This window comes from Salminus brasiliensis, chromosome 23, assembly GCF_030463535.1.
Source record: "Salminus brasiliensis chromosome 23, fSalBra1.hap2, whole genome shotgun sequence".
NCBI lineage: Eukaryota > Metazoa > Chordata > Actinopteri > Characiformes > Bryconidae > Salminus > Salminus brasiliensis.
The window spans coordinates 6,829,056-6,852,532 of NC_132900.1; the positions used below are offsets into that span (position 1 = coordinate 6,829,056).

General features: G+C 41.8%; 2 protein-coding genes across 2 annotated transcripts in view; both read left to right on the forward strand.

The window, feature by feature from the left end:
- Positions 1 to 390: 390 nt before the first annotated feature.
- gpx4b (glutathione peroxidase 4b) lies at positions 391 to 7,119 on the forward strand. Its single transcript, XM_072668869.1, has 7 exons — positions 391 to 482; positions 2,951 to 3,045; positions 3,606 to 3,750; positions 5,263 to 5,414; positions 5,844 to 5,868; positions 5,997 to 6,056; positions 6,896 to 7,119. Exons 1-7 carry the CDS (start codon positions 417 to 419, stop codon positions 6,926 to 6,928), a joined length of 576 nt encoding a protein of 191 aa, XP_072524970.1. The 5' UTR covers positions 391 to 416; the 3' UTR covers positions 6,929 to 7,119.
- Positions 7,120 to 10,750: 3,631 nt separating this feature from the next.
- Positions 10,751 to 23,477, forward strand: part of pip5k1cb (phosphatidylinositol-4-phosphate 5-kinase, type I, gamma b) — a 53,281-nt gene continuing 40,554 nt past the window's right edge. The window contains exon 1 of the mRNA XM_072669149.1: positions 10,751 to 11,090. Within this exon, the coding sequence (XP_072525250.1) occupies positions 11,003 to 11,090 (88 nt within the window). The 5' untranslated portion in view covers positions 10,751 to 11,002. The remainder of the gene's footprint in view (positions 11,091 to 23,477) is intronic.

A 23,477-nucleotide genomic window follows, 5' to 3' on the forward strand; every position in this document is an offset into this window, starting at 1 on the left:
AGGAGATAATCTCTATTAGAATTAGAAAAGATTGTTTTTTTTATTATTATTTGGGTCAGAAATAGGATTTGGGTTAGGGTTAGAGAAATCAAGGAGATATTTTTTAAATAGGGTTAGAAAGCTGAAATTAGGGTTAGTCTTTAGTCTTGGAGTTTATAGTTAGGGAAATTGGATTATGGTTAGAGGTAGTCTTTAGGGTTAGACGGATCTGTTATTAAATCGGATGACTGTTGTTTTGCACGTCGCTATTATATTATATATATATAATTATTATTATTATATATTATTATTATATCATTATTTAGTTAAATAAAAAGAGGAGGTTGTGGGCGGGGTTTCTAGGTTATGTTATTTGAGCTGATTGGCTTCAGGGGAGAGAGGAGGCGGGGCTTCGTTGGTCGCTTTATCCGATTGAAATGCAGTTAGTCCGTCAGGCGCTGCTGTTCGGGGTGCTCGGTGGAAAAGGCTTCGTCAGAGCCATGGTAGGAAGTCAAACTGCTGCTTTTCTGGTTTTCTACCTCGTTTTTATACTTGCTTTTGGGTTCAAAATGTGTTTATGACTGCAAGGCCGACCTTGCGTGTCAGCGTCGGGCTGTGTTTATTTTGGGAATAGCCGCAGCTGCGCAGGTGTTCCTGTTAATTCGCTCCGATGCGCCTGAACGTGAACCATAGCTTAGCTTGGTTAGCCTGGGCTGTCAGCGCCGCTCACCTGGGACAGTGGAGCTAGCTTGTTATTGTGTCTTCCTTTGGTTTTAGCTATCGCCTGTTGTTATTGTCCATATTAGTATTTGCTCCCTTGTTTATTTTTTAAAGCTTAGAATGAACGGTAGTTATCTTAGCACTGAAGTTAGCTATATTAGCACTAGCTGGCGTTAGATAAAGGTACGCCCTATACGGTAGCTAGTGCTGGCTCGCTAACTGTCAACCTTCCAATTTTTGTCCGATCAGGTGTCCCTCTGATCAGGTTGAGCTTCACAGCCACGTGTAAATAAGTTAAAATGTGGTTTTATTCTGTAATTGAAATTCATGTTGTTCCTGAGCGTTTTCTGATGCAACCTTAGAGACTACTCAGGCAATGGGGGATTGCTGAGGACTGCAGATCCTGATCAGTGTGAGTTCACTGAAAGATGAAGGGAAATGGTCTAGATTTAACTCCATGCTTTGTTTGTCAGCAGTTATTCAATAAAAGCTGCACTAGACAGCCTGTAACCTAGCTAGCTATCTGTCTGTCTAGCTAACTGCTGTGGATTTTGCTTGGCAATTCTAATGAAGTGCAATCCACTTTAAGGCAAGGTTATGGGACCCCTTAAAATGTTCCCTGAATTAAATCAAACATTACCTTAATTTCATTAAAACCTCCTCATTTGATCTCTTATTTTTGTCCTACCCTGATGCCTTAGGGGCTCAATAAAAAAAAAAAAGATAAGATAAGGATAATATAGCTAGCAAAACTCTAGCTAGCTTTACTATACTTGATATTGTTCAGTGTAGTCATAATACGTGTATTAGCATAAACAGTGTCCCTTTAAGTGTAAGTGTGTGTTTTTTATTTATTTATTTTATTTAATTCACTGTTTGTAAAAGGAACCAATTTCTGAATGGATGAGAGCTGAATCATGCTTATAAAAATAAAGGGCTAAAGGTAATAGTAGTGTAATGGCCTGACCTCCAGTCAGCTGCTCGTTACTGCACTGGTTATGCAGTTATCCTACACTGGTTGTTGTTGCTGTTGTTTACTGGCTCCCTCTAATCGGTTTAAATCTTGGCTAGGTGCCGTTATGGGGGCAGTGATTGCTCACAGTTCAAGAACTGGGCTATTGATGACAGGGTTGTGAGTTTGATACCCGGGCTCGGCAAGCTGTCATTGTTGGGGCCCTTGAGCAAGGCCCTTCACCCTCTCTTCTCCCTGGGTGCCGCAGCAATGGCTACACACTGCTCCGGGCATGTGTGTGTGTGTTTGTGTGTGTGTGTGTTTGTGTGTGTGTGTGTTTGTGTGTTTGTGTGTGTGTGTGTGTGTGTGTGTGTGTTTGGTCAATATTGTGTATGATCTCATCACCTTTTTCATCATGTACCCTGGATGCAGTAGGTCAACCAAGACATGTTTGGTAACTGATATTTTGCTTCTTTAGTTTCGAGTGTGAGATGCTAGGCTAACAGTGCTAACAGGCACTGGACCAGGACTGTCCCCAGTCTCCTCATTATAAATGCATGCACAAGATGTCAGCCCACTTGCTTGTGGAGCTGAAGGGTGGGGCAGCATTTCCATCCCATTTGAGCTTAAATGTTTAAATGTGGTCTTTCCATTCAGTTGGACTAAATCAGTTTGTTTACTTGCTTACAAACCTTTTTGCTAGATTTTGCTTGAAGGCATGTATTTCCCAAAAATAGGATTGGTGATGGGCCAGATCTAAAGCTTGTTGTGGCTGATCCACTGCATCTGGGTAAGGGATGAATCGTGTTCATTTTGTATTTTCCCCAAACTATTCCTTTAAGGTCTGGTGTAACAGAACCCTGTCTGATTTCTACTGAACCGTTCTGATTTGCGGTTCTGTGGTTGGATTTGTGTTTGGTCATGGAAGGGCAGCTGTTGTTAAATTTGCATAGTGTAATGTGGCCTTGCTCAACAGGAACCTGCTCAGCAGTGTGTTTGTGTAAGCTACAGGATTACAGTGAAATCTGTTTACCTTTTACTGTGTAGGCTTTGTAAACCCCTCACAACAAACAACATGATATCTTCTTGGCTTTGCTGCCTGAGTTTTCTCAGCCGATCTTGTCTCCAAGTATAAAATGATAGTTAAACATAGAATATGTCCCAATAACACTGAAGTCACTGTCCAAGTCATAGGGTTTGTGCATGTCTGACATTGTTTTCTGCCTCTGTGGTGTCATTCTTTAACTTTAACACTCATTGTGGCCTTTGTCCGGATTGCCTTTCTCTTCCTTATTGCAGTGTGCGCAGGCGAATGACTGGAAGAGCGCCAAGTCCATCTACGAGTTCTCTGCCAAAGACATTGATGGAAATGAGGTGTCTTTGGATAAATACAGGTGAGATGATTCATCATTTGTAGACATGCGTACATGCCCTGGACCTGAACTTTTCAGGTTTTCCCATCCGGCAGACGCTATGGAACCCTGTGTGTACTAAGACTACCAGACTCAGGGCAGTTTCTTTCCTCAGTCAATCACCCTCCTAAATAGCAGACTAGTTGTAGTTGTAGCTATTGCTGACACAGATGTGCAAATGTGTGCACTCAGCTTTTCTAGTCTTGTGTAGAAGTATTGCCAATCGAACAGGCCTCTCTGGAAAAACATCAAGTTATTGGCACCATGCCTAATGTGGGATATGTTCTAGAGGGGTATGAATTCCCCCAGCATTAGGCTGTGGAGCAGTGGAACTGTGCTCTCTAGAATGACTGTGCTCCATCCAATACTTTTGGGGGTGATTTATTCCAACAAAAGCAGGATGAAAGAAATGTCCAGTGCTAAAGTGGTCCGAGAAGTTGAGGAGATTGATTGATTGTAATTATCTACTGTAATTTCAATGCTGAATCAATGAGTACTAATATTGGGATTTTAATATTTACGCTGTATCCTTTTGTCTGTAGGGGCTTCGTCTGTATCATCACAAACGTAGCCTCTAAATGAGGAAAGACTCCCGTAAACTACACTCAGTTTGCGGCCATGCACGCCACGTACGCTGAGAAAGGTTTACGCATCCTGGGCTTCCCCTGCAACCAGTTTGGAAAGCAGGTATGGTATAAGCAGGATGGGTCAAATACAGACCTTACCTTTGTAAATTGGTCCCTGTGTCCTACCGTTCCTCTTAATGTTTGTCTGAAATACTTTGACCTGTATATAAATTTTGTGACAAATAAACTTGCCTTGCCTTGGTCTTCTGGTCTTTTCAGGGACCATGTGTTTAAGCTTTTGTCAGTGGGTTTGCTGATGATCAGCAACAGGCTACAGATTAAGCAGTTTAGACACTGGGTGAAAAAATACTGCTTTTGAACCCAAGCGCAGTTGTTTGATATACACCAGTCAGCCATAACATCTGTGCCTAATATTGAGTAGGTTACCCTTTGTGCTGCCACAGCAGATCTGACCATTCGAGACATGGACTTCACAAGACCTCTGAAGGTGTCATGTGGTATCTGGCACAAAGACGTTAGCAGCAGATCTGAGTTGTGAGGTGGGGCTTCCACAGATCACGTCAGTGAGTCCTGGTTGCCCATGACCCTGTCTCTGGTTCACCAGTTGTCCTTTCTTGGACCACTTTTGGAAGACCACTCTGTACCAGATAAAATTCACTAGACCTGCCTGACGTTTTGTGGATGTTCTGACTCTGTCGTCTAGCCTTTTCGTTTTTGTCAAAGCGGCTCAGATTCTTACACTTTACCATTTTTTTTCTGCTTTTAGGACCATAAAGAACTGACTGTTCACTCGCTGCCTAATATGTAGATCCTGCCCCTTGACAGAAGCCACTGTAAATGAAGATAATCAGTGTTTTTCACTTCACCTAATGTGCTAATGTTGTGGCTAATCAGTGTATAAAGTTTGCTTCTTTAGTTTTGAATATGAGATGCCAGGTTAATGTTGCTAACACATACTGGACTTGTATTGTCTTATTGCATTAAGTGCATTCCCCTAATATAATTCTTTGCTTTAAAATCTATCCAAGCTATATAAGCAAGGTTTAGTGGGGGGGTTTGTTTTTTTTGTTTGTTTGTTTTGTTTTTTGCTAAACCGCATAATTTATCTGTGCAAAACAAATAAAGATTGGGATGCCTTTTTAGCCGATTGAGAGATGTTGGCATGCGTTTGAGATGAAATCCTGTTTGTTACTGCTGTATAGTTGAGGTTTCCTTTTTACTTACTCTGGTGGTTTCTAGTCGCACACTGGTGTTTCCGGTGAAGAAATTCCCAAAGAAGATAGTTGTGACGTTGGTCTACGCCTACTTGTCCACTGTAATTAGGTTCAGAGGTCGTAGTATGTTAATAAATTCATCATAATCTACTAGAGGACAAGTGGTTGCTAAGATGCAGAACACTAAGTTGCAGTTACACCCATACGAACAGCAATGACTCCTTAAAGCACTGGGTGGTGTTCAGCTCGCACATACATAAATAGCAGCAGTGTCTCATACTGAGGCCTCAGCTGATAATACAGTTATTTCCTAATCTAAGCCAAAGCACCCCTTCCCATCAGATAGAGTAGCTGTTGCATAAATGATCTGGACTCATTGGGTTCTTATCTGTCTGTAGGAGCCTGGTACAGAAGCGGAGATTAAGGAGTTTGCGAAAGGTTACAACGCTGAGTTTGACCTCTTCAGTAAGATCGATGTGAACGGGGATGGTGCCCACCCTCTCTGGAAGTGGTTAAAGGATCAGCCAAAGGGAAAAGGCACTCTGGGAAAGTAAGTTGTGTTGTAAGATCAACAGCAGAATGTAATCTGTACATTTCTGGTCCCAAGCCTGCTTTTTCATCATTCTGGCCTTTTTCATCAGTTGGACATTCTGCCTCCTGGGCCAACATGCTGCATAGAGAAGCAAGTTGTAAAAAAAAACAGAGATTAAAAAAACAGGAACAGAGATTATTTGCATATATCAGTCGTATATAAGTCGTGTATACTTGATTTGTGGCTGTTTTTGTTACAAGAAAAAGGAATTTTGGCCAAAGTGAACTTCAGGGAGGTGCATAGAGAGCCAGAAATGTTGGATGTTTCATTTAAATGTGTTTAATGTAGAAATGTAGAAAATGAAATGTTTCCTACCTCAGGATCTCCTCTTATCCATCAAATGTTCCAAAATTAATTACATGGTTTCTCTTCTTTCTTTTTTCTCAGCAACATCAAATGGAATTTTACCAAGGTAGATATAAGGTTTCTTTTAAGATTAAAGATTAATAGAAAGTCTTAAAACATTAGAAAAGTATAACTAAGTGTTGTTTTTGTTATTATTGTTGTGTTTATTTTGTTTGTTTGGGTTTTTTTATATAGTTTCTCATCGACAAAGAAGGACAGGTTGTGAAGAGATACGGACCAATGGATGATCCAAGTGTAAGTCTACAGTTATCTGCACAAATGAGCAGTTACATGCACATACACCTCATTGTCCATTTTATCAGCTCCCCTTACCTTATAGAAGCACTGTGTAGTTCTATAATTATAGTCTGTAGTCCATCTGTTTCTCTGCATACCCTGTTAGCCTCCTTTCACCTTGTTCTTCAATAGTCAGGACTGACCACCACAGGACAGGTATTATTTGTGTGGTAGGTCAGTCATTCTCAGCACTGCAGTGACTCTGACATGGTGTGTTGGTACTGCTCTGGTAATAGTGGATCAGACACAGCAGAGCTGCTGCTGGAGTTTTTAAACACCTCAGCATCACTGCTGGACTGGGAACAGAAATATCCAGCCAGTAGCATCCTGTGGGCAGTGTCTTGTAAACATTGAATGATGAAGGAGTAAAGAATAACCACACAAACTGTGCAGCAACATTTACAAGGTGCAATAGACTGAGTGGACACAGGGTTTAAAAGCTCCAGCAGCACTGCTGTTCCTGATCCACTTACCATCGCCATATCCGTGTCACTGCAGTGCTGAGAATGACCCACCACCCAAAGTGAGCTTGTGGGTTCCTGACCATTGAAGAACAGGGTGAAAGGATGACCTTTAAAAAAAATTCAGGTTGCTCCATGTTTTGTTTTTTTTGGCTTTGATGTACTGTTCTGGGGGGGAACCTTTACATTAATTTGGAGGTTCTTCACATTTTCACATCTAGTTTATATATTTTAAAATTTACTCTGAAGAACTTGTTTGGCACCTTTATTACTGTATAATACTCTAACATTCTCTAGATGGTTTGTTTTATTTTTGGCTTGTTTTCCCTCCATCAGGTTGTTGAAAAGGATCTGCCAAATTACCTGTAACCAGTCTGGACTGACCCACCAGCCGAGTCTGTTGTCTCACCGTCTTCCTGACCCCCTCCGCACTACTGTGGCCAGCTGTGTATTTGCAGGACCTTTCCCAGATTAATGACGGCCTTTCTGCAAACCTGTCCTCAGGTAGGAAGGGCCTGATGACTCTTGGCGTGCATACCTCCCCCTGGGAAGACCCTGCAATACACAGCTATCCCAGCAGAGCGCAGGCTTAATGTTCACAGCGCTACATTAAATTGCTCATGTCAATGAGTGTATAGTTCAATGTTCACTTTTTAATATTGATAATAATAAATTATAAAAAGTGACCTTTGCACTTTGTGTGGTTCATTTGTCTGAAAGTAGAATGCAATGAAATGAAAGGTGTTTTCAAGCTTTCACCTTTTACATTAATGGCACTGGACAATAATGGAGGTGGGATTAGTTGTACATGGGGAGGTGGGGTAATACGTTTCTCAGTGATTTTAGACCTCGCCTTCAGCATCTTCCGTACCTTCTGTTAAACGAGCCATAAAAATAACCTCACCTTAAATTAACCCTGTTATGTATCGGCAGGTGTGTAAGTATCCTGTCACATTCTGTGGCAAGGCTGCAGCGCACAACACTCAAATCTGTAAGGTGAGTCAAAGGGCTCCATCAGAGGCATGACGCTTCTGGCAGGAAGTCTTTGTGTAGCATAGCCTATAGCCCACATACGTGTTATGAACATTAGCTGCTAATTTTCAAACTTAAATTCCAGTATTACTGTGATTTAAGATGTAAGTGAGTATTACATGTGGTTTTTGGAGATGATGTTAGGTTGGAGATTGAGTAGCCACTCCCATCTCAGTTATTTATGAGGTTTCTTATCTCCTGCGAAACTGTCATAAATTTTACTGGCGTCCCCTAGTAATATTACATTACTCCACCTCCTCATGTAAAACTAGTCCCATTTGAATATGGCTTTATCATTAAAGTTATGTTTCAGGGTGTTTTTTAAAGCCTAATCTCTGTTGTACTGTAGTTTACCATGAATGGAACTGAAAAGAACATAACAGGTTGACTTACAACTGAATGAAAACTGAACAATTGAAATGTGTGATTATATGAGACAAATTCAAAACTGCAGCCTCAGTAATTTAACAGTGTAGGCTGTTACAGGCTGCGGATGTCCTACCAAGTCTGTTCTTAGGATGTTTAGGTTTAAATCTTTTCTTAAGGCTTTATGCTTTTTGTTCTGTGAAAACTGTTATGGGAAATCTATTCCCAGTAATTATTCATGTTTATAGCTTTCCTTTTACAGTGCCCTCCATAATTATTGGCACCCCTGGTTAAGTTCTTTAGCTTCTAATAAATTGAGTTTTCTTCTAAATAATATAGGACCACGATGGAAAAAAGAGTGAATTTTAAGGGGGAAAAAAATCCCTGACTAAGAAATAATTATTCTTCATAATATCATCTGTTCCACAATTATTGGCACCCCTAACATTTCTTAGGAAATAAATGTAATTAAAGTATTTCTGTAAATTCTACAGTAGTTTACGAAGTTGATCAGAGTATGTAGAAACATTTAATTAGTAATTCACAACTTCCTGTTTCCCTGGGTATAAATATGACGTGACACAGAGGCTATTTCTCTTCAACATGGGAAAGACAAAGGAACATACCATTCAAGTAAGGCAGATGTGTGTTGACCTCCACAAGTCAGGCAATGGCTACAAGAAAATAGCCACTCACCTACACCTGTCCATATCTACTGTCAGAGGAATTATTAAGAAGTTTAAAACAACTGGAACAGTGGTAAACAAGTCTGGACCATGCACAGTGAGGAGGATGATACGAGAAATAAAAACGTCTCCAAAGCTCACTGTTACAGAATTGCAACAAATGGTAGCTTCTTGGGGTCAACAAAGTCTCCAAAACAACCATCAGGCGCAATCTGCATGCCAACAAGCTGTTTGGGAGGCATGCATGGAAAAAACCTTTTCTCACTCACAATCATAAACGCAAACGTTTGGAGTTTGCTAAGCAGTACTGGAACTTCAACTGGGACCGTGTGCTTTGGTCAGATGAAACTAAGATAGAGCTTTTTGGCAACAAATGCTCTAAGTGGGTCTGGCGTAACACAAGAGCTGAGTATGCAGAAATGCACCTCATGCCCACTGTGAAATATGGGGGAGGATCAGTGATGCTGTGGGCCTGTTTCTCTTCCAAAGGCCCTGGGAACCTTGTTAGGGTGCATGGCATCATGAATGCTTTGAAATACCAGGACATTTTAAAACAAAATCTGGTGGCTTCTGCCCAAAAGCTGAAGATGGGTCGTCACTGGGTCTTTCAGCAAGATAATGACCCAAAACATATGGCCAAATCTACACAGAAATGGTTCACCACACACAGAATCAAGCTCCTCCCATGGCCATCTCAGTCCCCAGACCTCAACCCCATTGAAACCCTGTGGGGTGAGCTGAAGAGGAGAGTGCAGAGGAGAGGACCCTGGTTGCTGGATGATTTAGAGAGATTGTGCAAAGAGGAATGGTCAAAGATCCCTCTATCTGTATTCTCCCATCTTGTGAAACATTGTAAGAGAAGATTAGGTGCTGTTTTGTTGGCAAAGGGGGTTGTACAAAGTATTAACATCAGGGGTGCCAATAATTGTGGCACACATGATTTGATGTTAAACAATTATTTCTTAATGTGGGATTTTTTTTTCCTACTGAATAAATTCACTTGAGTTAAAGGTTGGATTTTACTCTTTTTTTCCATCATGGTCCTATATTATTATTAAAAACTCAATTTATTAGAAGCTAAAGAACACATCTTAAACAGGGGTGCCAATAATTATGGAGGGCACTGTATATAGATTTCCTATATATTTCCCTTTGTCAGAGACATTCATGATTGTTTTGTACAAAAACTGCTTGTTTAGCATTAATATTCACATACTGATGTCAGCTACTGCCCAAGGGCTTCTATTATATGTATGTTTCAGGTCTGTGTATTTGCTGCTCTTTGCTGAAGTCTGGGAGATATAGATTGGTGCTGAAGTGTTCCTTTAATGGCATTAAGGTAATGTGATCGAGGCTGCACACTGCAGTTTAGCGCTCTCTCGGTAGGGTGCGGTGTTGCGCTACTTTTGGACGCACTGCAGTGTTTTTTTTGCGCGATTTCATAATCAATAAGTGTCGATCTCAAAAAAACGAGAACATTTCATTTTTCATCTCATTGATTTCATGTTATTTTTTTTTTACAGAATCCACCATAAAAGAAAATCGTGGTTTTGCATTAATAACAACATTGACATATTTATTTATTTATTTAAAACCTTACAATGATAGAAATTATATATAAGTAGAAAATCCGATTCATATATTTCATCGTATTATAACAAGGGTCATTTGGTTTTGACGTCACGTGAAATCTAACACTGTCGTGACGTCGCACAACCTGCTCACAGGGGTGCGTGACGTTGTCGCGGACGGAGATCTACGGCATTACTGAGGGGGAACTAAGCAGTGTAGTGAACCGATTCCTCAGAAATGTCTCAGTGAGTCGAAAAGCGATATACGAGTCACAAGCCATGTCAACGGAATACATTAGATTTGGCAAGAAACGTGAGTATATGGAGTCAAATCACACTCCACATTTCTTCCAGTTTAATTCATTCCTCACTACTACTTTTTTTTAAACAAGTAAAAATGCATTATTAAATATAGCATTAGAGTAATGTACTGCTACAGTGTGATTTGATTCTTTTGGTTGTGAAGGCAGGAGATTAGCATCCAGCCTGTAAGCGAGCATAAGCATACTAGAGCTACTAAACCAAGCTTCTGAATCGACTCGCGGTCTGAAAGAGCCGATTCGTTCACGGACTGATTCATTCTCCATCGTTCGTCGCTGTTCGGCATCCAAAGCGAGTGCGGGTGGCAAACAGACGGTGGCGAAACGGAGAAGAAGAACCGACAAGCAGATATGTAGCTAGGTTTAAGAAAATACTCTGCTACTCTCTCTAACCAAATGACGAGCGCTCGGGTCCCGCCTGGTTCTTCACCCTAACCGCGAAGCGCCTGTTCATCCGGAGCGGAGCCGATGGAGGCCGGGGGGAGCTCATCTTCAGCCGGGGCCGCTGGCTCAGAGGAGACGGAGACTGTCATTGGAGTAGGATACGGCATGGAAGGTACATGCTAGGGGTTGTTTTTGCATTCCTTCCGCTCTGTATGAAGCTAAAATTCATTATTTGCGTGCAGATTAAGTTGAAATGATGTTAATAGTAAACAGCATTTGGCCCAATAAGGTTGTACATGTCATAAAATGCAGAGAAATGAACCCAAAACAGCAGCAGATCCTCCCTGCGTGTGTATGTGTCATGCTGGGGGTTGGCCTGCTTGGAGAAATACCATGATGGCCATTACCATAACCCTCATTCAAACTTACAGACAGCTCAGCCTTACGTGAGGCAGGTGAAGTGTGTGTTTTTAACACACATGGTCTTAAATAGCTTTTTTTTTTGCTCTAAAGCGTAGATGTGTTTAGTGTAGGCTGAAGGACAAGGGGTGTCCTTGGCAGAGACACTGAAAGCAGTGAGGAACATCACGATGTTGGCTAAATAAGCTGGCAGTTTTGGTTCAGGCTGCTCAGAGCTGCAGTTTCCCCTCACTGGAGCTCAGTGCTGACAGCTGCAGGCTTCTTCCTGCAGTATTCCCCAGGGGCTGTAAGTCTTAGACGGGTAGGGGGGGTCTCTCTCAGGTCCTGTGCTTCCCTGGGGCTTTTGCCATGTTGTGTGGTTTTGCAGCGAGCCAGACCCTGCATGAGCTGATGCTGGAGCCCCGCTGTTAAAGGCTGATAAACCTGGTTTACAGTGAGGGCTTCCTGCTAAGCAGGCCTGTCTGTAATGAGGCATCATGTATGGCAGCAGCATGTGGTTTCGTATGCGACTAAGAGCTAGATATATACATGAATTCTGTGTTACAGGGTAACAGTCACTGTTATTATTTACAAACCCTCAGCTGTTTGAAATAAACCAATTAGACCAGGTAGAACAAGCGCTTTCTCCACATCCTACACGAAATGGCACTTTTAATGACGACTGCTGTCTCAGAGCTCTAAGGACCTTTAGCTCTAAGGACCTGATGCAAATGTGATGCACAGCCAGACACCAGCTTCTGGCAGCGTTCCTGAGGAATCCTAGCCCATTCCTCATGGGCAGTGGCCTCCAGTTTACTCATTCATGGGTTTGCTGCTGCAGCAGCCTTCTTCAAATCCCACCAAAGATTTTCTATAGGGTTCAAGTCAGGCGAATGTGCGGACCACTCGCCAGAATTGTCCAGGACGTCTTCTGAAACCAAGCCTGGGTGAGGTACGCTTGGGACCATTGTCTGGTTGAAAGACCCAACAACACAAGGCATGTGATCAGTAACCCAGCGCTCTAACTTCTGAGACTCATCTTGGTGATAAACACTCTTGGTTTCTTGGTCACATCTAAGAGTTTATCAAATCCAGCACAGTACAAGCTCAACTGGGCAGCATTACAGTAGCGTTTAAATGGGAGTGATTTGAGCTCTACTGAAATTGTGTCGTCAACCCTGATGAGTATCCATATGCCAGATTGCTCCGTGCTCAGTCTTGAAGAATTTGGTACGCAGTGTCCCTCATCTTGCTGGTCATGCATCTTATACAAATGGGTAGAGCACTCTGTATTATGGTGTAGATCTATCTGTTGGGGATAGGGTCTGGCTCATTATACAAGCAGTACATTTAAGAAAATGAGGCTGTAGATACCTACCGCACAATGAACTGACCTCTCCAAGCACTGCCCACAAATATGTTCGCTCATATGCGCTGTTGTGAAACAGGCTGTCCAGAAGAGTGGAAGGAAAATCCCATTCAACCTGAACAGTTTGGTCCTGAATTATTCAAACTGGACACTCGCTGCGTTTAGAGTATCAGCACCAGCATCGGCCGACGTATGCAGTTGTTAGCATAAGCTTCAATACCCCAGGCCAAATATTATGTATTGTTGATTTTTTTTTTTGTAGAAGTAAGTTTACAGTCTCTCTACAGAGTCCAACGACTCACTAACACTCTTGTTGCCGATTGCAATCAAATCAAATCCTCACAGCAATGCTCCAAAATCTAGTATAAAGAAAGAATAGAAAGAATCCCCTGGACAGTAGAGACTTTTTAATACCCGTGATTTCCCAGTGTGTCACAATACTTTGGTCCATATAGTGTATATATGCACGGAGAACTTCGTCAGTGCTGGGGGGCTTTATACCCCTCTAGCCCACGCCTGGCATTAGGCATGGTGCCAATAGGTCTGTGTACTTACATTCATGTAGAAAATTAAAAGGTGTCATTTGAGTTCAAGTAGGAACGGTATGTATAGGAAAATATTAGATATTGGCATCCGCCCAGAATTCCCGTAAATATGCACTGGAAATGTTAGTGTTGTGAAAAAAGTTCCAGTGTTCTACAGTTTCTCACAGTTAAGCTAAGAAATAGAGTTGTGGGCGGAGCTTGGATAGGTCTAATTACAATAATGTAATATTATCTATACTGAGGGGAGGTAGCCTATGCACTAGCATGAAGCTGGTAGTTAGACGTCTGTAATTAGGATGACACTGGATGAAAGCCAGTGGGCGAGGTGTTCCCTCAGTTACATGCTGCACTGTGTGTGTGTGTGTGTGTGTGTGTGTGTGTGTGTGTGTGTGTGTGTGTGTGTGTGTGCGCATGTGCTGGGATCAATTGCACCGATCAGTCTAAAATGTTGCTACAGACTGTTTTGACAAATCCTAGGAGTTAACACAGCTTGGAAAATCATATTTTCCCTAGAGGTCACTGTAATTACGTACTAAGCTGTGCTAACTACCCTCTAACACTCGCTATCACCAGCTCTAATTATTGGTTGTGTTGTGAGGCCTGTTGTAAAAGGTTAGGTTATCCTGTTGGCATCTTTTCATTGTTGATGGTAATATGTGTGTGTGTGTGTTGTTTTGGCCCTGCTCCCTTTTGCCTGGCTGTCACACAGGCATGCTCATACCTGCATGGTGCTTGACAGCTACACACAAACACAGACACACACACACACACACACACACACACACACACACACACACACACACAGACCTCTGAGCCTTTCCAGGTATACATGAGGTAGAGTAAAGGCCAGGTGAAAATAGGAAAGCAGGTTTATCTGCAGAGTTCAGTGCTTCCCACACACAGGCAGCACCCCCAGATATTTTTCCCTTTTAAAAACTGTCCTGGTTTCCATTTTGTCTGATTTTTAGCTAGTCAATTACTTAACCCACCCATCAGTACTCTCCCCCTATCACAATCATTTTCCTGACACTGGGAGGGTGAGGACTGACACATGTGGCGTCTGACACGTGCAAATAGCCACCACCTCTTTTTGAACTGCCGCTGATGCAACGGCACCAGGCAGCCAATGCTCTTGCTTGGACGAAAGTGCCGGGTGCCCAGCTCTGATGCGGTCAGCATCACACTGAAGTGATGTGGGGAGAGAGAGAAAGCCATCTACCCACCCAGAGAGCAAGGCTAGTGCTGTCTCAGGCTCTGGCTGCTGATGCCAGGCTGATTTTTATGTGATCCCATTTTAACAATATCTAATTTCCATTTCATACCATTTTAATATCTGATTTTCATTTTAGTCCCATCAATAAAAACAAAATGGGACAACATTGATTTTTTTAATGATAATTATTATATTTATTATATTTATTTATTATATATATTTTATTTTATTTATTTATTATTTATTATATTTATTTAATTATACAATTATTATAATTTATCATATAAATTTCAAGTTCAGTTTCTTCACATTACAATTGCATCACATTTTATCACAGAACACAGATGCATCACAGATGTTCATTTCATTCAATTTTAACAATATCCATTTTCCATTTCCATCCCAAATGTAATAATCTTCCATTTCCATATTATCTCATTTTAACAATATCTGAATTTCATTTCAGATACCAGCTAATATGTAGCTAGGTTAAGAGGCCTTTGCGTTGGCTTCACTGAATTAAGTGTACGTATATGTGTTTGACCCTGTATGTTTAATTCTGACCCTAAAAATTCCAAAATATTGCCATGACTTTCATATCCCTGATGAGTGTATGTACATGTCTGACCCCAAGTCTACATCTCTGTACATGAAAATTCACATATCAGATCGGATCAGATTGGTGCTGGCCAATAGTGATTCAGGATTAAGATGATTGGATCGGGGGACAGAATAACTGGATTGGGTAGATCACACCATAGCTAAAAATGTCTAGCGGCAGCTCTGAGTGTGGACGCTTGATAAGTTTTACCCCTTGCTCTAATCTTCAGTCATGCTCTGCTGAAGAAATGAAAAACCCAATCTACTGAGTTATGAAAATGTAAAAGTCTGACCGTCCACCCTGTCCTCCGCAGGGACAGTACGTTTCAGATGGATAATGCTGAACTACTAAGTGGTTAGTAACTCGTCCAGAGCCTAAATCTGAATGAATTATCTTTAAAAGCACTTAACCCTGCCAGGCTCTGGATAAGAGTCCCACACTAGGCTAATTTACATAGCATATCACTGATGAGAACAGCTCAGCACGGGCAGACTTAAAAGACTGCAGTCTCTGCTGCAGGCTCTATCCCGCAGGGAATCTCTCATGAAGAGTTTGTATGTGTATGTGTGCATGTGTGTGTGTGTGTGTGTGTCTGTGTCACTCTGTATTCTGTCTGTAACAGAAAGCACAGGAAGTTAAAGCTCACTGTTAATGGTGTGATGTAACGCTACATTACTGCGCTGCGCGTGGTCTTGTCACGAAAGGCTGCGAGAGACTCATTAAAGGCCGGCTGGAGATCTGACTCTGAAGACGTTTGACTCCACAAGTGTAAAGAAGTCGTCTCTTGTTTCTGTGCTGCTGCTTATGTAAGCGTGTGCTTCTGTCGTGGACAGAGGCCGTTATGTCACAAGGGGTTCTGCACAGCAGCCTCGGTGGAGTCCCACTAAGTGTTAGTGTCAGAAGAGGTTTGGACGGACTGTGGACACTCTCACACCTCTACAGAATTCCCCACTTCTGTCTTTTTTCCCCACTGGCTTTAACGTGTAAGTATGCATACAAAAGTATTGGGACACCTGCTCGAGTAACTGTCTTTACTGTCCACATAAGGCATTGTCTTAGATTTTGCAACATTGCTGTGAGGATTTGATTGCATTCAGTGACAAAAGCGTTAGTGGGGTCCGGACGTTGGATGATCACCACCCCACCTCATGCCCAACCCCCCAGTTCATCCCAAAGGTTTTGGATCGAGCAGCATCCATCATTCCAGAGAACACAGCTTGTTCATGGTTCTCTGCTCCTGGGAGTTCTAGATTATAGTGTGTGTGTGTATATATATATATATATATATATTTAAACATACACACACAGACACACACTCAAATATTTGCTAAGGATTTGCTTGGGAAATGTTGTAGCCTCCCTCTCTCTTTCTCTCTCTCTCTTTCTCTCTCTCTCTCTCTCTCTCTCTCTCTCTCTCTCTCTCTCTCTCTCTCTCTCTCTCTCTTTCAGTGTTGCAGCACTGCGGTGAATCAGTCTCTGCCTCGGAGCAGATCTGAGTGTTTCCACTGTGTTCGGCCTGTGTGCCGCAGCACATGGAGCCCCTGCAGCAACACCACAACACAACCTTCACTGTGCTGTTGATGCCTGCACTGTAGTGTGCCACCAGCACATGCAGACTGCAGCCTCCTCCCCCTTACCCCTCCCGTGTTGCCTAAACACTCTGGCAAGCAGCACAAGCTGAACATACATCAACTAGCACATTTACAAGTAGATTACTCCCACACTCAGTGCGGCAGAGCAACGGTTAGCAGTGTGCCTCTGAGAGGAGTGTCAGGGTCTGACTACAGGCAGATGGTGTCTCCTGATGGTGGCAGTGTAGAAATATTCAACCAGTTCATTTCCATTCCATTTCTACATGCTTCTTTCACTTTCAATGATGGTTCTGTATCTCCCAGCTTCTCCAGGAATGCATGTGTATAGCATGTTTTTTAGGAATGGCTCAAAGCATTAATTACACTTCCCGACTGTAGGGGGAGCCCAGGAGCACGAAATACCAATTTTCCATAATGCTGCTTTAAAAAAGGTAATAGAAAGGGCGCCATGCAGGTCCTGCAGACAACCGGCCTCTTCCAGCCAAGGCTGTCAATCACTCTATTCCTAAGTGTAACCCTGCCTTCTTACGATAAAGCAGAATAAGGGTTTAAATAATGAATGTGCCAGTATTAGTACATGGAAAACTGGGTGTTGGAATTAAACACTGGAGATGAAAAGAGTGTAGAAGAGGAAAATGTGCTGTTTTGGGTGCAGGGTGTAACAATAATTATGTTACAATATTGCCTATTGTGTGTACACTGTATTTTAGCAGAGATGTTGCTTGTAGCCAGTCACACTGTTCTGTCCTCTCATCTGCTGTGTTTTGGAGGTGAGCTTGAGTGTGCAAGCAAACAGTGACATCTGTCATAAGGAAAAGAGTGCAGTTTTGTGATCTGTAACATCTCAAGCGACAGATGAAGATGTGTTACTCTGACCTAATAGCCCTTTTTCCACAAAGACTTATATATTTTGGATACTTCAACATTAATCATATTCTAATTCCAAAATTGAAATGACAGAAATATTGTTTTTCGCAATTATTTGCATTTATATATATATATATATATATATATATATATATATATATATATATATATATATATATAATCTCCAGAGACACTAGACCTGTGAATAGGGCTGGACGATATGGTAAAAATATTATATCACAATATTTAAAGACATTTTCATGATACACAATATTAACCTTGATATACATGATCACAGACAAACAGCATTAGTACCCAAAGATTCTTAAAAACTACTATTCAGATACTCTCCCAAAACTAAAAGTGATTTTTTTATGTGCTGCATTTCATCCAATTAAACTAGACTAATTACACTGTTTGTAATGGAGTTCATGTAGTGTTGTTCAAGCACTGGTGATATTCTCCATACACTTTGGAGAAAAGCATATTGTGTCACGCTAACAAAATTTATCACAATACGATAAAATATCATCATATTGCCCAGCTCTACCTGTGAATGCTTCACTTTTGAGGGACGTTGCGCTGCCCATGTTCTCTAAAGTCATTGGCGGAACCAAATCATTATGTTCATTCATTTTTTTCCAGGAAAGACGGCCCACTAAATTGCCAACATGGAGACCTCATATACACGCCCTCCTACTAACTAATCAGTGTCAAAGATAGGGAGGTGAAACCTAAATTACCCGGATCAGGTAGTTTGTGTAACAAAAACATGAAGCTTGGTTGAGACTTTGGTCCAGACTTTCAAGGGTTGAAACGCCCTCAATGACATCTCTGTGCACCAGCGGGCAAGGCCAAATCGTATTTACCCATAATATCATGTTTCACCTTCCCAAATGTAAAGAGAAAACACTCAGCTGGCTGACTGATCGCCCCTGAGACCACGTTTCACTCGGAAATACACCACAGGACACGTTTTCCAGTTCACTCTGACTTGTGAAGTGCTCCCATTTAAAAATAGCTCTTTCTGGATTTATTTCTTCATATAAAATATCAGGTCAGTGTTGAGAAAAGTGGTTCTTCTCTATAGTTTTTACACACTCCGGTGTGACGCCATGCAGCTTTCAGATCGCGGCTGCAGGTTAAGAGGCTTTTAATGATAGGCCGAGTGGACCAGCGCTCATTAAATATGAATGGACCGGAGTGGAAGGCGATTCATTACTGGGACACTCGCAGTAAAATGGGACAGTTGTGCTATAGTTAGTGCTCCCACGCGTTCAGACAGATTCACTTTATCTTCAGAGTCAAAAGTTTGGACACACCTAACGTGTGGTCTGTGAATGTGTGTTTAATATTACAGATGCTTGGGTTTATGTTTACATGTATGGAATTTGGCAGATGCTCATATAATTAGATCAACATACAATATAAGGTATATATATGGTATAGAGGTCAGGGTATTTTAAGTACTAAGTATGTGACTTAGTTTAAAATGCTCAGATGCCATTTTTCCAAGCATATTTACCACCCTGTTATTTTGCCTCAGAATAAACATGCAGACTTGCTTTAATATGGAGGGCTTGTGGAAAAACATGATAAGCTCTATTGTTTTGGTTGGTTTCAGTCACTAAAGCCCACTGCCGCATAGCATATTATAACCTAGCCTAGCCTGGCCTAGCATAGCTTACTGTCTCTCTCTACTGTCCAGGTAACACTTTCTGCTTTCTGCTAGATTTTGGACGACGATTGCTGTGAGGATTTGGTTGCATTCAGCGACAACAGCATTAGTGAGGTCAGGATGTTGGAAGATAACCACCCCACCTCATCCCCAACTTCCCAACTCCAAAGTTTTGGATGGAGCGTCATCCATCATTCTAGAAAACGCAGTTCCACTGCTCCACAGCAGCATGCTGGCCTTTATATCCCTCTAGCCCAGGCTAGAGGTTTATGTGTCAATAGGTTTATGTGTATCCGCTTCAGAGAGTTCTAATCTATTGACAGGCTTTTGGGAAGTGGTTGATGTTCTGGTAACAGGTAGGGTTCCATCTTCCACAGAAAAGGGAACAGTCTAGTTTGTGGCAGGTGTGTAAGACATCCATAGCCTCATAGCTGTGAACACCAAGCATGTCTTTGCAGAGTAAACGAGTGGTAGAAAAACAGTGCAAATGTGTGTGTGCTTTTTTTTTTTTTTTTTAGAACTCTTTAAGACTGATTAGCATGGAGAGCAACACATCATTAGTCTCCTGTTCGAACTCCAACGTGACTCATTTCCCCCCTCAGAGCTCTTCTCTAATCACAGATCTCCCAGCGAGCATGTATGATCACTCCCTCAGTTTGTGGTGTAAACTCAGCCACCAAAAAGTACCTCATGATGCTGCGATCGACTGCAACACTTTCACAATTTTATAATCAGTTATAATAATATCAATAGAACAATGATTGAAACAGTCAGGAGACTTAACAGAAGCACTTGGGTGAAGCTGGAGGTGCTAATTAGCCTTCATTCATTTTAGAATTTTACAATGAATCATATAACTAGTTCGTGTTCGGACCGTCAAGCTCCACTTCGCTCTTGCTTTTGTTAGTTTGCTGCTGTTTGATTCATAAGCTTCCCACAAGCACTGTCCAGAGTAAGGCACCACAACGTTAGCAACAGATCTTACAAGTCCATGTTCTGACCCAGTCGTCTAGCCATAACAGATTGATTCTTGTAAAAGTGGCTCAGATTCTTACACTTGTCCATTTTCCTGGCTTTGATCACCATCATCACCTTACAGAACTGACTGTTCACTTGCTGCCTAATATATCTACCCCTTAACAGATGCCACTGTAGATGAAGATAATCAGTGTTTTCACTTCTTCACCTGTGACTGGTGTTAATGTTATGGCTGGTCAGGGTACAGTGATGGAAAGAGGCTGTTCGTTGGCCTGCGCTATATGAATGGTGATAAAAATCAAACTAGAAAATTATGTTGATGATATTTGTAAAATCAGGAATCATACATTACGTTAAAGCATCGTTAAAGAGTCGATTCTGAATCAAAAAGAATCAAATAAAAGTGTAAAGACTTTATAGATTTCACAAATCACTGAATCATTCCTTAAAGAATCAGAACTGGAATCGACTTGGCAGAGACTTAAAAGCCTGGAAATCAGAGCTCCTTGGTGAATTCGAGGCTGTATTTGAGGCCTGTAATCAGCTTAGCAAGCTGCTGCACTTTGTATTCAACAGCTGGACGGAGTCGGTGCACTACTCGACCCTGCAAGTCCCGTTAGCCGGAGCCTGACTGTTATGTAAGTCTTGCATAAACGTGCTGAGGAGTCCCCACAGCAGAGCATCTTCATACACACAGATGCTGTCTGCACTGGAGGCTGTTCGCTGTCTGTGGGAAACTCAATTGGTACTGACCCAAAAGAAGACTGCCTGACCCTCTTCTCTCTTAGAAATAAAGGTGCTCCAAAGGGTTCTAGGAGCAATGCCATAGAAGAACCACTTAAAAAAGAGATGTGAGTGGGAAGAACCTTTACATTGGCAAAGAGCCTTCATATACTCCTCTTTAAACCTTTAAAGCTTCCCCTAAAAGGTCTAAAATGGTTCTTTTTGGAAGCAAAATGTTTTCTCTATGGAATCACCCAAAGAACCTTTTATAGCACCTTCATTTTTTGGAGTGTCTGCTACTGCTCATAAAGGATCAGTTCCTCTGTGGTGGTTAGAGGCTGACGCTGATGTGTTGGTGATAGCTCAGTGATTAACTCCTACAAGGCTACAGTTAGTGTTTGGCTTTTAGGGTAAGGTCAGGTTATTTTGCCTCTCTGCCCGAACCGAGTCTCTTAATGCTGAGTATCAGTCGATACTGATCCAATCTTTGTGTTTGTATAAATAATAGTCACACAGATCATCAGACGAGCTGTTGATTAAACCGTTCAGTAAAATCCCTTTATTATCAGTATAATTTTTTATAATCAGACCTTCTGGACTGACTGATTTAGTTTAGTCAAGACTTTTCTTAAAATGATGTTTTATAGTGTTTAATATCTTATAATCCAGCCTGACTCTCCTCCCTGACCAATCAGCTCCCAGCTCCTTTACAACACTGCGGTCTGATCACTTCCTGTGTGTGTGTGTGTGGTGGTACACACTCTGGACTGGTATCTGTTGTTGTTGGTCTACTGGTGTGTAGTAACTGGTTTATAGTGGTTGAATGTGCTGTGTGTGATTTGGGTTTCTATAGCTTATGTGTGGGTATTAGCATTAGCGTTAGCCTCCACTCGGTTCTGAAGTTCTGTGCTTTTCAGTGCTGGTTTAAAGAGAAAGGCGAGCGGTTCTCCCGCTGGTAAAACAGAGCATTTCAGTGAAAGCTTTATAAGGGGGAAGGAATTTTGGTCTGTTTTTATGTTCCACTGTAAAATACCTCCACACTGCAGACTCTACACTCTTTTATTTACCTTCTGAGAACGTCCGCACCGCTGCCATCTGGACTATAATTATAGTTCGTTAATGGCGCCTGGATCACACCAGATGGCGCTCTCAACACCATGGTTAAAAAAAGACTCTGAACTGGATCAGGAATTAAATATCAGAGACCCGATCCATTACTTTAGGCCTGGATTGGTTTGGGACATCCTTTTTAATTACATAAATATATATATAAACATAGGTATCTTTTGGATTGTCCGTTTCTGCTTGTTTTGATGTCAAATAATGAACAAAGTTAATGCATCGATTTATTAATGCCACTAATTTTACTAGTGTGGCCCTTTGTACTGTGTTATTATGATGTAACCCATGATTGTAGCTCCACACATTCAATTACAGCTTTAACATTTTTAAATTCAAGGCAATAGCTTTCAGCATTTTCAGCAAACTACCTTGGACAGCTAGTGCTCACAGCAGATCTGTGGATCATTGAGCCAGCAGCAAACTAAGAAAAGCAGCAGCAAAGTGGAGCTCCTGCCTTCGAGTGTTCTGGGAGACCAAACTGTGTGTGTGGGCTAAGAGCTGGCATGTATGTGCCTGTCTAGCGCTTCACAGCTGCAAGCCGGTAGAGCAAACCACCATGACCTGTGTAATAATGAATGTCTTTATATTTAGCCTGTGTCTGATTTCTACATCATTTCTACATCAGTGTAAGATGGTTAATAGAGTCTCAATAGTGTACACTTGGTAATATAAATACACTGACCAGCCATAACATTAGTACCACTACCATAAGTACCAGTGCTTGATATTGAGTAGGTCTATTAACCAAGACGTTAGCAGCAGATGAGGTGGGGCCTCCATTGATCACATCAATGAGCTTTCGGTACTCATGACCCTGTGGTCAGTTCACAGTTTTTCATTCCTTAGAGCAGGTATGGTAGGTACTGACCACTGTATATCAGGAAAAACCCATCACGCCCTGCCTGATGTTTTGAAGATGTTCTGATCCAGTCGTTTAGATCATCACAATTTGCTCCTTGTGAAAGTGGCTCAGATTCTTATTCTTGCCCATGTTTGCTTCCTAATAAATCCACCTTCCAAATGATGGCTCTTCCACTGGCTGCTTCCTCTGATTGGCTGCTTTCTACCCTGCTCACTCCTTACTAAGCCACGCCTCTGCACACTCATTTGCGACCCCTGTAACCCTCCTAACATTTTTCAAACTCGCTGAGAGAGCGGAGACTCGCCGATATTGACGGTGGATGTACTCTTGTGTGAGTGGAAAGTGTGTGCATGGTGGTAGACACTACTGTAGTTATGTGTTTTTGTGGTGTAATGACTTCATCACCTGACCTGTCCTAGGAAGACACCATGGTGACCTGGACCACAGGTCACATTGAGCTCCTATGGCATAGTTTCTCTCAGTCACACTGAACCCAGTGGCTTTGTTAGGTGATACAGGCCTGTGTGAGAGTCATTTCCTATAGCTTTATAGGATCCAACAAATTACAACATGAGGTCCATACAAACCTGTTTCCTCTCTTTCCTGGATG